The following is a 13919-nucleotide window of genomic DNA, read 5'->3' on the forward strand; positions in this document are numbered from 1 at the left end:
CCACCTCCTCTTCCCAACCCTGCATCTCTATTCATCCTTCCTTGTTCAGTCCTTCCCTTTCTTCCCCCATCTAGGCTGAGACCCAACCTCATCTCTCACCTGCCACCTCTTCTCTTGCTCTGAAGTCTAGACTTTTCTCCTCTGCCTCAGTTGCCTGCTTGATCTAACTAGTCTCAGGCTTTTCTACTGGTGGTGCAGTAATTTCTCCAAAGCTTCCCCCTTCTTATTCCCAGCTTCTGAGTGGGGGGCCCCAGAAGTCCATCTGGCACCTCAGCCTCAGATGCCCCCACCAAGGGGAGACTGGGAGGTCAAGGGGACACCCCACCACGGGCACTTCCTCTTGGGCAGACGGGTGGGGTGGCCCGTGTAATCATCGGACACAATTATGCGCTATTTATACTCCCTCCCCGCCCCCCACCTGCCTGGCCGCTTAACCCTCGGCCTCCTCCAGACCTGGCCATGCCTCCGGCTATTTTTTCTGTCCAGTCCTTCCAAGCCATTGTCTCTATCTTTGTTCCTCTGGGCCTGTTTCTTTCTTTCTTTTTTTTTTTTGTTCTCTTTGTTTTTTTAAAGCCAAGCACCTGGTCTTCTGCTTCTCTCTTCTCTCTTTCTCTTTTATGTCCCCCAGTGTCTCTTCTGATTCTTAGATCAGTTTATTTATTTTGTGTATCTCTGGTTCTTTCTGTTCTTTCTGCTCTTTCCCCTTCCTTCCTTCCTTCCTTCCTTCCTTCCTTCCTTCCTTCCTTTCTCTCTCTTCCTTCCTCCCTCTCTTTCTTTTTTTCTCTTTCTTTCTTTCTTTCCTTCCTTCCTTCCTTCTTCTTTCTTTCTCTCTCTCTCTTCTCTCTCTTCCTTCCTTTCTTCTTTTGCTTCTTTCCCTTTTGTCTGCCAGACACCCTGGTTCCCTAAAACCTTTCTCCAAATGCTGAGCCCCCATGGTTGCTTGGGGAAATTCACATCAAGGGGCTGAAATCCAAATGCCTGGTCCTGAATTTTTATTCTCCCTGCTAGTTAAACTGTACTTAATCCTCCCTGGGCCTCCAGTCTGCTTCCCCCTGCTCCCCACCTTTTCCTCATCAGGAGCAAAAGAAGCCAGGAAGTGGGGACTCAAGGGAGAAAGTGAGGGAACGGGATTGGGGAGTTACGGGGTAGGCAGGACAGGTGTCCTTTCCTCTGATGGACATGGACCCCTTTGTGGGAGAGATGCTACCGATTGGCTGCCCGGTCCCTTCTGTCTCATAAACTTACCGTAGGGCCCAGGTTTCAGTTAATAATAAGACTTTTTGGGTTTCTCTCACCCAGTCTAGTTGACCTTCCTTCTTTTCTTCCCCTTTGTGATGAGAAGCCATAGTTGGGAAGTCCTGCCGAAGCTCTAACTTCAAGTCTGCCTGCTGCAGAGGGAAACGATGCATGGCAATGAGACAGAGAACTGGGAGCTCCCTCCCAGGAAAGCGGGATCACTCAGAAGAACTATCCAGCAAAGGACAGAAATTTGACATGTGGCCAAGAGGGGCTAAGGGGTGGTAACTGGCAAGGAATGATGGAGGCTAGGGCTTATCTTTTTGGGAGTTAATCCAGAGGGGCGAGGCTCGGGCATGGATGAGTTGATCCAATGAACTTCTACCTCCACCCTCACTCCTGCCCACCTTCAATTTTCTTAGAATCAGAAGAGCCAGGTTCTGCCCCACAAAGTGAGGTAGGCCTCGGTGGTACTTTCTTAGGAGTGAATCTGAGGCATTGGGAAGAAGATTGGGGAACCCCTGAGTCTGGGCTAAGCCCTCCTCCCACTCTTCACCCCTTCCTCCAGGCCTTGCTCTCGAACCCACCACAGTGACCCTAAAAGTTTGGGCAGCAGCAGCCTCCAACCAGAGCACAGCCTCCCTCCTGACTCTTGCACAGCGCATGCACACACGCACACACACACTGTCTTCCTGATCTAGAGGTGGGTGACTGGGGAAGCAAGCATCTCTGTGGTCAGCTCGGGTGTGTGTGTGTGGTACGGGCACCTCCAGCCATGTCACTGTACTCACTTGTGTGTGACTTTGTCTGTGTTCATTCATGACAGCGGCTGTGGCCGTGTGGGCAACGCTGTGTGCGCAGACGTGTGCATGTATCATCCTGTGTTTGTCTGTGAATGTGTATGTCAATGTGTTCCAGTCTCTCTGTGTGAGTGTCGTCCCCAATCCCCCATCCCCCCCCCCTGGATCTCTAATTAGTGGTTTGGGGTTTGTTCCTTTTCCCTCCTGTTCCTTCCCTCAGCAGCGCGGCGGCCTCAGCAGCAGTGGGAGCAGCGGCAGCAGCGGCAGCAGGAGCAGCCAGGACTCTGGAGTCAGAGTAGGATTGTAGGATCCCAGCCCGAGTGGGAGCAGGAGTGGAGCTGAACTGCGGGAGGAGCGGAGCCCTCCTGGGGCCCTCAGGCCACCCCCTGCCCGCACTCCCACAGCCAGACCTCCAGGGAGGAGAGACCCAGGACACCCAGCCCCAGAGCCCCCAGGTACATGACATTGGGGAGCCCTGGGAGGGGTTCCCGCGGATGTCTATGGGATGGCTGGGGGGCAGGGTGGGGGACACCGAGGCCCACCGTCCCTTCCACCCTTGCCCTTCAGCACCTCCCCCTCCCCAGGACACTTGACAACTTGCCCATGGCCCTACCCTCCTCCTGCTTCCACCCCTTCCCTGGAGCCCTGTTTCTCCTCTCCCGCCCAGATCCCTTCTTTGGGGAGCTCAGCAAATGGAGCAGGAAATTTGGACCCTCTGCCTCCCTCTCTCGCCCTGCTCATTGGATCCGGAGCCTTCTCCGCTGGGAAAGCTGTAATTAGAGGGTGGATCCCTACAGACAGAGAGCAGCCCCCCCACCCCCCACCCCCCAGTCCCTTCTAACTTTAGATCTCTTCTCTCCCATTCTCCCATTCTCCCTCCCTCTCCCTCTCTCTCTCCGGCTCGGCTGGCTCTCTCCATCTGCCTGGCTCCTTGGGACCCGTTCCCCAGCCTCAGGATGGCGTCCTCCCTGCTTGAGGTAACAGCCCCCTCCTCCCCTCCAGGACACCAGCGACAGTCCTAATGGTCCTAATCCCTCCCCGCCCCCTGCCTCCCAACTCACACAGACAGTGGCTCTGGTGCTTGTCACTTCCAGGGTCCCTCTGATGAGGAGAGAGGACAGGGATCAGAGTGGGGAGCAGAGGGCAGGAGGAAGGGCTGCAGAGAGAGGGGCCAGGGGTCAGAGAGCTGTCAAAGGAAGATGAGAGGGGTCAGGTCAGAAGAAGGCATGGACCTCTGGGTCTGCAGCACACATCAACCCTGAGGAGTGGACAGCGATGGAGAAAGGAGGAAGAGGAGGGGTGGGAGATGGGTCAGCCTTCGCAGACAGGGGGAGAGAGTGAGAGGGCTGGTGGGGTGGGCACCAGGCACTGCACTGGGTATAGTGCCTCGGGGGTCCCATACCCAGGAGCTCCTGGCCTGAGCCTGGGCCGCAGGTTGTCTGGTTTGTAGGTGGGCAGGGGGTGGGCCTCGGGGCAGAGGTGTGTAGGGGAAGAGGCGAGCCATGAGAGAAGGGAGAAGGGCAGCCCTGTGCATGTGGGGGGGCTGACCAGAGGAACTGGGCCCGGGCCTGAGAGGGAAGCAAGGAGGAGGGCCAGGGTCTGAGGCCGCCTGCCCGGCTCACAAATATTTAGCTTTCAGCCAAAGACAAACTTAGCTCTATTTTGGGAGTGGGAGGCTCCAGGGCGGACTGGGCCACTTCCCCTACAGGCTGGGACCCCGGCATCCCTTGCCTTGGCACTAGGGATGGAGGGCACTAGGGTACCATGGAGGTCAGGTGTGGGGGTCTTGAGAAATCACGGACTCTGTCCAGGGGGGACTCCAGGTGCATAGCCGGAAAGGAAAGACTCATAGCCACTCAAAGCCACTCAGAATGTCCTGAGTTCTCCTTGTTTCTGGATCTCTGACTCTGTTTCTCTGTCATCATCTCTGTCCTGTTTTCTGAGTCCCTCCATAGGAGTTTGGGGCTGGAGAGCCCTCCCCCCTTCAGGTTAGCTGCCTTCAGTAGCCTTGAACTTTCCATATTCTCAGGCCCCTCAGAAGCCCCCATCTCTGCTCTCAGTCCCCTAGGGGCGATGGGCTGACCAGGAAGCCGATTCATTCAGCCTCCGGGAGAGGTGTGTGTGAGACGGAGCGAAAATCTTTTAACGCCTGTGATCACTGGCCTGGGCATAAGCACTAGGGTGCAAACCAGCGTGCCTGCATACGCGTGGCTGGCTCTGTGAGAGCACAGGTGTGTGTGTGTGTGTGTGGATGTGTACCAGCTGGACCATCTGAGCATCTGGTCGTCCAAGTGAGGACTGGTGTGTGTGTGTAAGGCTGAGAATGGCGAGTTTGTGACTGAGTTGGAGGGAATGGCATGCAAGCCAGTGGTGCAGACACGATGTCCCTCGTCACTGCTCGGTATCCAGTCGGGGTCCCCAGTGTTGCCCTCTACGGCCTGCCGCAATGAGGGCAGATCGCTGACCCTGCCATCCCCCCACGGGACTCTATACTGAGCCATCATCGGAACACTGTGGTTGGTCTTGAGGAAGTTCCCGGACCAAGGTGCGCGGAGATGCTGGGTCCATCCGGGGCAGGGGCAGTGTCAGTGGGCGTGGGCACCATGCCAGGTTGCCAGCGTGGCACTGGTGTCTGGGGGAGGGGCTGGCCCAGAGGCCTGCTGGAAAGACACAGGATCAGGGAGCACTTGGCAAGAGGAGTGTGTGCTAGGATCTGGGCTTTCATGTCCCTCACTCCTCGTGAACTGGAGATGCCCCCAACACAAAGGCACTCCAGTCCTGTCTGTTTCCCCTACTTTTGGGGCACCGGGGCCCTCAGCTGTCCCCTTCCCCCACCTAGGACGCCCTCCGCCTGGTATGGGTGGGCTCTCGGGTGATAGGAGGAAACTGGAGGTTCAGAGAGGGAAACAGCTGTTGTCTGAGGAGAGGCTCACCTGGGCTGAGCGAGCTGCAGGGGAAGAGGCCGGAGGAAGAAATGGGGGTGAGGGCTACGTGGGGATGGAGAATTGCAAGTGGGGAGAACCAGACAACGTGGGCGGAGGCTCACATGGACAAGTGGAACCCAGGACCCTTGTGTGCTCAGATCGGATGGCCAGCTGGCCCTCATATATAGAGTGAGCTTCGGCAGGAGGTCAGCCCGGCACCGTGAGCTCCCTGGGAAAAGGGGACCCCCTTCCCCAGCTGCATATAGGAGTGAGAAAGCTGGGACAGCTCTTCGTTCTTTCTTACTGAAAAGGAGACCCCTCTTCAGGACTTGAAGCCTGCTTTTATTGTTTTAGCAGAAGGTGGGGTAGAGGTCGGAGGAAAAACAACTGGAAGGTGGGACCCCTGGGAAGGTGATACATCTGACCAAGTATGGGGGCTCATACGTAGGACCCCCTCAGGAACATGCAAGTGGCCGCAGAAGGGAAACTGAGGCTGTGGTGAACCTAGCCAGGTGCCTGGTTCTTGGCCTCCAGAACCTTTTGAGGGGGTCTGGTGCCTTGCTCCCCCTTCTCTGCCCTCAGGGGCTCTGGGGGCCACCACTCCAGGGCTGGGGTCTCCTGTTGGCCTGGGGCTGCTAGCCTTCTTTCACCCCTCCTTCCCTCTCCCCAGCTGGGTGGGGTCCCTGGGCTTGGCTGAGGCCCCTGTGGCCACAGTGTGAGGGCCGGGCGGGGGGGACGGCGTCGGCGTTTTTAAAAATAAACCGACCGCAGGGAAACCAACGGAGCCGGGCTGGGCCGAGGGGGAGAAGCGGTCAGGGGGAGAAGGAGGGAGGAGTGGCCTGGTCTGGGGGTTTTCTGGGGCCCAGCATCATGGTGGTTTTCTTTTAGGTAGGAGATCTGTCTTCCTCCTCCCCCTCCCCCTCCCCCTTTTCTTTTTTCTTCCTCCTTTTCCTCTCTGTTTCCCTCCGCCTTCCTAGCTGAGTCCTCTCTCCATCACCTCTTTGTTTATTCTGCTTTCCTCTCTCTCTCTGCCCTTTGTCTTTTCACCTCCCTGCTCTTTTGGGTCTCAGCCCATTTCTGCCCCTTGATGCCAGTTTCCCCCTCTGCCTCCCCTTCCCTCACCCCCCGGTGGCTTTTATATCTGTGCCTCACCCTGCGCAGGGTCCTTTGCTCCTGTTGGCTCTGGGTCTCTGCCTCTCTCCTTCGCACTGCATGTTTTTACGTCTCCGTTCTGCTAGGACTTGACTCCTGCCAGCAACCCTGCCTCAGTCTACCCTCTGCTTGTGAGAAGGGAGGCTCCAAGGGAAACTTTGGCTGGGGAGGACCCAGAGCTTTTCCCATAGCCAGATTTGAGGACGGTTTTGGTGGCTCAAATTTGGGAGTCTGTGGGGTCAACAGGGCTTCAGAGAGGTAACTGGGCAGGGCGGGGGCTGCAGGTGTGCATCTGGGGAGCAGCACAGGGGTGATGACTGCACACGCCCCTCACTGCAACATAAAACCCCAGACCTACCTGTAGGATCAGTGTCACACACACATCCCGCAAGCTCGGAGGGACTGGACAGGTCTTGGATGCTTGAGTTCTTTTTTAGCTTTACTGGGAAAGCACTGGGTACATTGCCTTTTGAGGGCATCTTTTTGGGTGGGATTCTCAGTCATGGATCTCTGTACCAGCCAGAGATGCTGGAGGGTATCTCCTCCTGGGGTGTCCTGAGGTTGACCCAGGGAGGGGTACCATGACCTCCTGAGGGATGGGAATCTCAGGGTGGTTTGGCCGGGTAGCGGTAGCATGATGGGCATTAAGGGCATTTTGTGCTTGGAAAAGACCCCCACGCCTCATGTCTGCATATCTTCCTTCATTCATGGTGCTGGAAGGGTATAGAGAGACCAGCTACATAAGGGCTACTGGACATGGAGGGGTACGGCCGTGAGCCAATGTCTTAGCCACTCCAATTCCCAGCCCCGGAGGAGTGTGAGGACTTTGGGTGCCTCCAGCCTTCCCAAAGGGGTACCAGCTGCCTCCACAAAGCAGGAGGTGCCCACTGCCCGCTTGAAAGACATTCTTGCCTCAGCCACAGTCCGGGCTTGGCGGCAGCCCTGTTCCCTCTCAATGTCCCAGTGTCTCCGCGTCGCTTCCTCTTGCTCCCCAGCCCTAGAGTCCCTGCCAAGAGATTCTTTATTCCTTACATGAGGCTGCGGCCTCAGGGAGACCGGGCCACTCACTGCCTTAGTCGAGAGCTAGAGCAGAGACAGGAAGTGGAACATGGGGCTGGAGCTGGGAAAATCCGGAGTAGGGGTGGCTGCAGTCCCCTAATACTTCTCTCTCTCCCCATGTTTCTCTTTGAGACTTATCTCTTCTCTCCAAGTCTCTGACCATGGCTTTTATGCTGAACCCACTTTCAGGAGCAGGACCCCTTAATTCTCACCTCACCCAGGTGCTGCTTCCATCCCCGGCTCTTCTCGTTGCTACTTAAGAAGTGTCTCCTGTTCCCCAGAGGCCCTGGCACCCTCCAGGAACTCCACAGGGAGCTCTGCCTCCTCCCTCCTGGGTCGGGTTGTTAGGTTGCGGTCTGGACCTCTCTCTCCTTCCACGAATCCATCTGAGCTCTGCCCTGGCGCCCAGTGTTCTTCATTGGCCTCTCCACCTCCATCTCCCATCCTCTTCAACTCTTCCCGGACCCCGGGGTTCTGCTCTCCAGGTCTCTGGGTCTCGTCCCAGGGATTTGCCCTTCCTTGGCACTTCCCTTTCTCTCCCCTTAAGCAGCGCTTCCCTCTGTCCACAGGAGGAAGCCCACTATGGCTCCAGTCCCCTGGCCATGCTGACGGCGGCGTGCAGCAAATTTGGTGGCACCAGCCCTCTGCGGGACTCAACGACACTGGGCAAAACAGGCACAAAGAAGCCTTACTCCGTGGGCAGTGACCTTTCAGCCCCCAAAACCATGGGGGATGCCTACCCAGCCCCCTTTTCAAGCACCAATGGAATCCTCTCACCTGCAGGCAGTCCTCCGGCACCCACCTCGGGTTATGCCAATGACTACCCTCCTTTTTCCCACTCATTCCCTGGGCCCACGGGCACCCAGGACCCTGGGCTACTAGTGCCCAAGGGCCACAGCTCTTCTGACTGCCTGCCCAGTGTCTACACCTCTCTGGACATGGCACACCCCTACGGCTCCTGGTACAAGGCAGGCATCCATGCAGGCATCTCACCAGGTCCGGGCAACACTCCTACTCCTTGGTGGGACATGCATCCCGGGGGCAACTGGCTAGGTGGTGGGCAGGGGCAGGGCGATGGGCTGCAAGGAACGCTGCCCACAGGCCCTGCCCAGCCTCCACTGAACCCCCAGCTGCCCACTTACCCGTCCGACTTTGCCCCCCTTAATCCAGCTCCCTATCCAGCTCCCCACCTCCTGCAACCAGGGCCCCAGCATGTCTTGCCCCAAGATGTCTATAAACCCAAGGCAGTGAGCAATAGCGGGCAGCTGGAGGGGAGCGGCGGGGCCAAACCCCCTCGGGGCGCAGGCACAGGGGGCAGCGGCGCTTACGGAGGCGGCGGAGCCGGGCGCTCCTCCTGCGACTGCCCCAACTGCCAGGAGCTAGAGCGCCTGGGGGCAGCGGCGGCCGGGCTGCGGAAGAAGCCCATCCATAGCTGCCACATCCCCGGCTGCGGCAAGGTGTACGGCAAGGCCTCACATCTGAAGGCTCACCTGCGCTGGCACACGGGCGAGAGGCCCTTCGTCTGCAACTGGCTCTTCTGCGGCAAGAGGTTCACCCGTTCGGACGAGTTGGAGCGCCACGTGCGCACCCACACCCGGGAGAAGAAGTTCACCTGCCTGCTCTGCTCCAAGCGCTTTACCCGGAGCGACCACCTGAGCAAGCACCAACGTACCCACGGCGAGCCGGGCCCAGGGCCCCCTCCCAGCGGCCCCAAGGAACTGGGGGAGGGCCGCGGTGCGGGGGAAGAGGAGGCCAGTCAGACGCCCCGACCTTCTGCTTCCCCGGCACCCCCAGAGAAGGCCCCTGAGGGCAGCCCAGAGCAGAGCAACCTGCTGGAGATCTGAGCTGGGCGGAGGGTCTCCAGTCCCAGGGCTGCCTCACCAGCATCTCCTGGCTTCGTGGACCACTGCTTGCCCCTCACCCCCTTTGCCCCATGCATGCTGCCCTTGGGGCTCTCAACATCCTGGGCCTGGGTGTCTCCTAGCATGCCTCCTCGGCTCACCCTTCCCTTTGCCTTGAGCCTGTTCTGCAAACTCTCATCTCAGGCCCTCACCTCGTGCCTGATTTCCACACTCTGGCTTCCTAAGTTCTTCCCTCGCCCCTGCTCACAGCTTCCCTCTCCTCTGCTCTTACTGCATCATCTCATTTTCCTTCCGTCGGGCTCTCAACACTTTGTTTCTCCCATCTCACTAACTTATCTGCAAACATTCTTTCTGCTTCCCAAGCTTATTTACCACTATTGCTTAGCTTCCAGGCCCCAGTCTTCCCAATTTCTTATTCCCACTTGCTTTCCATGCTCCAGAGTGCTTTTTTTTTTGTTTTGTTTTCCTTTTTTACAAACACAGTGATGATGATGATGATGATGATGATGATAATTTATTGCCCCCTGGTGGCCTCTTCATTAGGGACCAGAGTTAGGGGGATTGGGGTTAGTGATCTGGCAGGGAGCAGGGTGCCAAGAGGGGGGCAGACCAGTGGGGATCTGATCCCAGCAATGGGGTGACCCCAGGGTCAGGGAGGCTGCCCCCAGGCCTGTATATTTAACCCCGATGTTCCAAGAGAAATGAATACTAATAATAATAATTCTATTTATCTAAGTTATGATGACAGGTCAGGTAGAGTGAGCTGGGGAGGGAAGGAGGTCCATTTCTGCTATGGAAATTTTAGCTAAATGTATCTCTGTACAGAAAAAGTGTTAGTGGAGATCTTGTTAATAGAATTTCTATCATCAGGGTCTCAGTTAATGGGGTTTCTCTTTTAATGGAATCTCTGCTAATAGGGTTGGTTAGCTAGATCTCTGTTAAAGAGTTGATGGGGGGGGTCCTCTCAGTTAGGGATCCCTAATATTCCCAGCCCCAGCCAGAAGCTGTGAAACCTCAAGCCCTATGGAGGGGAGGACTGGATTGTACCCCAGCTCCCTTGGCCCCAGATCAGGCTCTTCCACTGCCCCTCCCCTGACACCGTGACCCCTGCAGGCTAATCCCTTGTTGCCATGGTTATGGAGAGCTTTCAGCTGCCATCCAGGACTTTTTTGTGGAAGCCCACCTAACAGGAGGAGCACACTGGTTTGGAGGTGCCTCTCCTAAAGAATAGGTGTGAAAGGCTTTCTCTGAGATCAGATTCAAATAAATCAAGTATTTATTGCGTGCCTATTCTGTACAAGGCACTACTAGGCTGGTGCCTAAAAGCCAGGAGAAAGAAGAATTTATAGAGCTAGGAGGACAGAGGTCCCCAAGCTGATTTGGGGTTGCGTTCACCGCTCCTCCTCCCCCCCACTTCCAATGCTCCCAACTCCACCTCTGGTGACTTTTAAAGCCGCTTCGTGCCTTTAAACGCCTTTCCTGTGACTTTGGATCCTCCTTTTCTGTCTCCTGCTCCCTCAAGGCCCCAAGTTAAAGGGTTAAAGCCTCTGGAGCTTGGGGAGAGGGTAATATTGTGTGGAAGGGAAAGGATCATGCCCTCATGGAGTCTTTTTTTTTTTAATTATTATTATTATTTAATAAAAATTTTGATTTTAAATTTTGTCCTGGTGAGAAAAGAGAAAGAGGAAGGAAGAAGAGTGAGCCACAGGATTTTTCCTTGGCAAACTGGAGACTCCCCACGGGCATCCTATCGTGCCCGTTGGCACACTGTGCGCGCGGCAGAACGCCGCGTCGGCCAGGCCCTCGGGCGGAGGTCAGTATGTGAGCGCCCAGAGCTCTCTGTGTCGAGTGGAGAAGGCGGGGAGGTTTCCACACCGGCCCTTTCCAGCCTCTGCCTCCGGACTCCGGCCAGGGCAGGGACCCGGCCGGCGCGCCGGCCCCGCGATCGCCGCGCGGACTACTGCACCGCCCCGAGCGGGTCCCGGCGGGCAGCCCCGGCCTGGCACGTAACCGCCCCCTGCCCCCGGCCTGCAATCAGCCGTGCCCGCCGCCGAGTTAGCGGACGAACAAAAGCCACTCTGTGGCGGCCAGCCCGGAGCCACAATAGGGCTTTGTGCGCCCCCCGCTCCCGGGCTCCCCCGCTGGGCTGAGGGGGCGCACGCGCGGCGCCCCCGGCCACCGTCCCCCCTGCCGGCTCGGGAGGCGCTGCGGGCGGGCTGGGGCCGCCAGCCCCCTCCTCAGCCGGCCGCCGCGGCCGCCCCGTCCAGGTGCGAACCCTCCTGCCCTCAGGCGGGCCGCGCGGCTTCAAAGGGGCTTTGAAGAGGGCCGCGTTCCCGGGCTCCTCCAGCGGGCGGGAGTTGGGGGCCGCGGCGGAAGAGACGCGGGGTGGGGGAAGGGGTCCCGGGCGCCCGCCCCCATCCCGCCGGGCAGACTCCTCGGGACCCCCCCAGGGCCTGGTCCTCTCGGCTCCCGGTCCCCGCCTGTCCGGTGCCAGCCCCCGCCCGCCGCGGCCTCGCGGTCCTCCCCTCCCGGCCCCTCGGCCCCTTTCATCTTCCCTAGACTCCGCTTGGGGTTTTGCTGGTTTCTGGGAGATAAAAACCGCCTCAAATAGCGGCGGCGCGCTGCCAGGACAAACAGGGCCCGGCGGGCCATGTGCGCCTGGTTACCGGCCCTGAGCCGGGGCGCCGGGCCTCGGCGGGCCGAACTCCGGGCACGCAGGCTCCGCCGGCGCCTCCCGCCTCCCATAGTCGAGGCCCCCTTTAAAAGCCTCGGGCAGCGGCCCGGCGCTGCCTCGGTTTCCCGCCCAGGTCGTAAGGAGCACCCCCCTCCCACATTGGAGACCGCCTGCTGAGCGCTTGGAGCCCGTGGAGCGGTGGGTCGTAGTTGCAGTGTCGCCGGGGCCGCCGCGCCCCCTGGTGAAGTTAGTGGGAAGTGCGCTAGGCCTGGAGGTCGGCCTCCCAAGAATCTGCACCTCGTGAAAAACTCGGCACAAACCTTAAATACGGGGGAGGTGGGGGCCTGAATGAATACACAGCGCACTGTTTTTCCTCCCGAGTGCATCTTACAGGGCGAGTGGAAGGCCCCTAATCGGTAATTACACCACAACCTGTTGGTGAAAATCGGTGTACCTAAAGGAGTAGGAAGTTGGAGGCCGAGGCCGCAGTGATTTCTTGGTGGGTGTGGGTTGGCTGGTACCATGACTGAGGTACAAACAAAAACTTTGTCGGTGGATTCTCAGTGCCCCCCACTAATCTATCAGAGTCAGGGACTGCCTCTTTACCTCCAAGGCCTGCACTGCCTTCCCTTCTCAAGGAGAGCTCTCCCAGCCAGTTTCCCCGAACTACCCTCGGTTTTACTCTACACCCTTTAAGTCTTCTGTAACGTTGCAGGTGACGGTGAACTAACCTAGCAAATTAAACTGAGGCTATTTAAAATTTGGTCTGTGCAGTATCAGGTGAGGGGCGTTTTGGGGCTACAGCTTAAAAGCTCCACCGCAGAACCTGCATTTTTAGCAAGATTTTTCTCGGGTGTGTACGATCACTAACATTTGGGAAGTCCCAGAGCAGAGGAGACCCGTGGCTTTCTCCACGTTAAGGGCATTTTCAGAGGAGCCTTCTTGTTTTTTGACCCTGGAATCACTTTCTTGGGGGCAACTTTTCAGGTAGAAAGGAGGGGCAGACAAGAATGCTAAACCTAGAATGCCCCCTAGTTTCTCCAACTTGACTGGCAACTCTTGGGAGCAGTGACTATGCCTTCCTTCTTCATTTCTGTGTCCCCAGAGCATGGTCCTTAGAATTGCTCATTAACCTTTGTTAAATGAATAAACCAGGGACACCTGGGTGGTCTGATCTTGCTGTTAGATTGGGGCTCTGTGCTGACAGCCCTGCGCCTGCTTGGAATCCTCTCTCTGCCCCTCCCCTGCTCTCTCTAGCTCTCTCTCAAAATAAATAACCATTAAAAAAAAACAAACCAAAACCAAACCAAAGCTCAAGGTCACCAAGTTCATGGCAGTTATGGCTAATCAAGTGTTTAGTGCTTTACCATTTATTAAATGGCTTCATTTCCATTATTTTGTATGGGAAACAACCACGTGAAATAATTAGGAGGGTCCAAAAGTGAAGAAACCGAGGCTCAAAGAATTCAAAAACGTTTCCAAAGTATCACAACTGCAAGAAGAGGCGCTCCCATTCTGCATTCTAGCTCCATCCTTTGGAAACAGAATAAAATCAATCTCACTTTTATTTTTTTTTATTTACTTATTTTAAGTAAACTCTACTCCCGACAAGGGGCGCGAATTCATTACCCGAAGATGGAGTCGCATGAACCCGCCAGGCGCCCCATCTCACTTTTATACTTAAATCAGAATGACGCCTGGTTTTCATATTTCTAGGTCCAATCTCTCTGTGCCTCACTTTCCTCTTGGTGATACAACAGTACCCACCTCATGGGGTTGTTGTAAAGATTAAACAAGCACCTTACTCTACAATACGTGCTCAGAAAATGTCAGTTTTCCAATCGTTCTCACTCATCCTCCGCGCCTAACCCGGGGGACTTCAAGTTTCGGCTGGCGCTTCCCTCTTCCTCCCAAGGTCTCCCCTGACTTTACTCCTCCCAGAGGCTTTTCACAGCTGGCTACCCAGCTGCCCGAGACCGTCCGCATTTTCCTCCGGATGATCCACAGTCCTGGCAGAGTTCACTTCCCTGAACGTGGCTTATTTTGGGCTTTCCGAGCGCTGAGAGGGGGGTGGGAAACTGTGTTGTGGAATTTGGAACTGGGAAAAACAGAGGTCTCGCATAAAACAAAGCAACACACACACGCACACACAAAACCCGCTCCGACCCTTAACTAGAGTTTGGAGCCCGTGCCACGCCCGCGCCGCTCTCCC

The 13919-nt window shown here is 56.9% G+C and overlaps 1 protein-coding gene across 3 annotated transcripts; it reads left to right on the plus strand.

The window, feature by feature from the left end:
* Window positions 1-914: 914 nt before the first annotated feature.
* On the plus strand, window positions 915-10626 carry SP7 (Sp7 transcription factor). 3 transcript variants are annotated; one of them, XM_039255103.1, is made up of 5 exons: window positions 915-1116; window positions 1805-1939; window positions 2257-2491; window positions 2986-3013; window positions 7741-10626. In XM_039255103.1, exons 4-5 carry the CDS (start codon window positions 2993-2995, stop codon window positions 9013-9015), a joined length of 1296 nt encoding a protein of 431 aa, XP_039111034.1. In that variant the 5' UTR covers window positions 915-1116; window positions 1805-1939; window positions 2257-2491; window positions 2986-2992; the 3' UTR covers window positions 9016-10626. The 3 variants fall into 3 exon arrangements, with proteins under 3 accessions (XP_039111034.1, XP_039111035.1, XP_039111036.1); XM_039255104.1 differs by having other exon boundaries at window positions 2260-2491; XM_039255105.1 differs by lacking the exons at window positions 915-1116; window positions 1805-1939; window positions 2257-2491 and having other exon boundaries at window positions 2955-3013.
* Window positions 10627-13919: the final 3293 nt, after the last annotated feature.

The sequence above is a fragment of the Hyaena hyaena genome, unplaced genomic scaffold (assembly GCF_003009895.1).
Source record: "Hyaena hyaena isolate Hyena2069 unplaced genomic scaffold, ASM300989v1 scaffold_510, whole genome shotgun sequence".
Taxonomy (NCBI): Eukaryota; Metazoa; Chordata; class Mammalia; order Carnivora; family Hyaenidae; genus Hyaena; species Hyaena hyaena.

What these genes read in the sequence shown, in the direction of transcription:
- SP7 (XM_039255103.1), top strand. Translation starts at nt 2,993, where the DNA reads ATGGCGTCCTCCCTGCTTGAG. An exon ending in TGGCGTCCTCCCTGCTTGAG is followed by an intron (nt 3,014 to 7,740) that starts GTAACAGCCCCC and finishes CTCTGTCCACAG; the next exon opens with GAGGAAGCCCACTATGGCTC.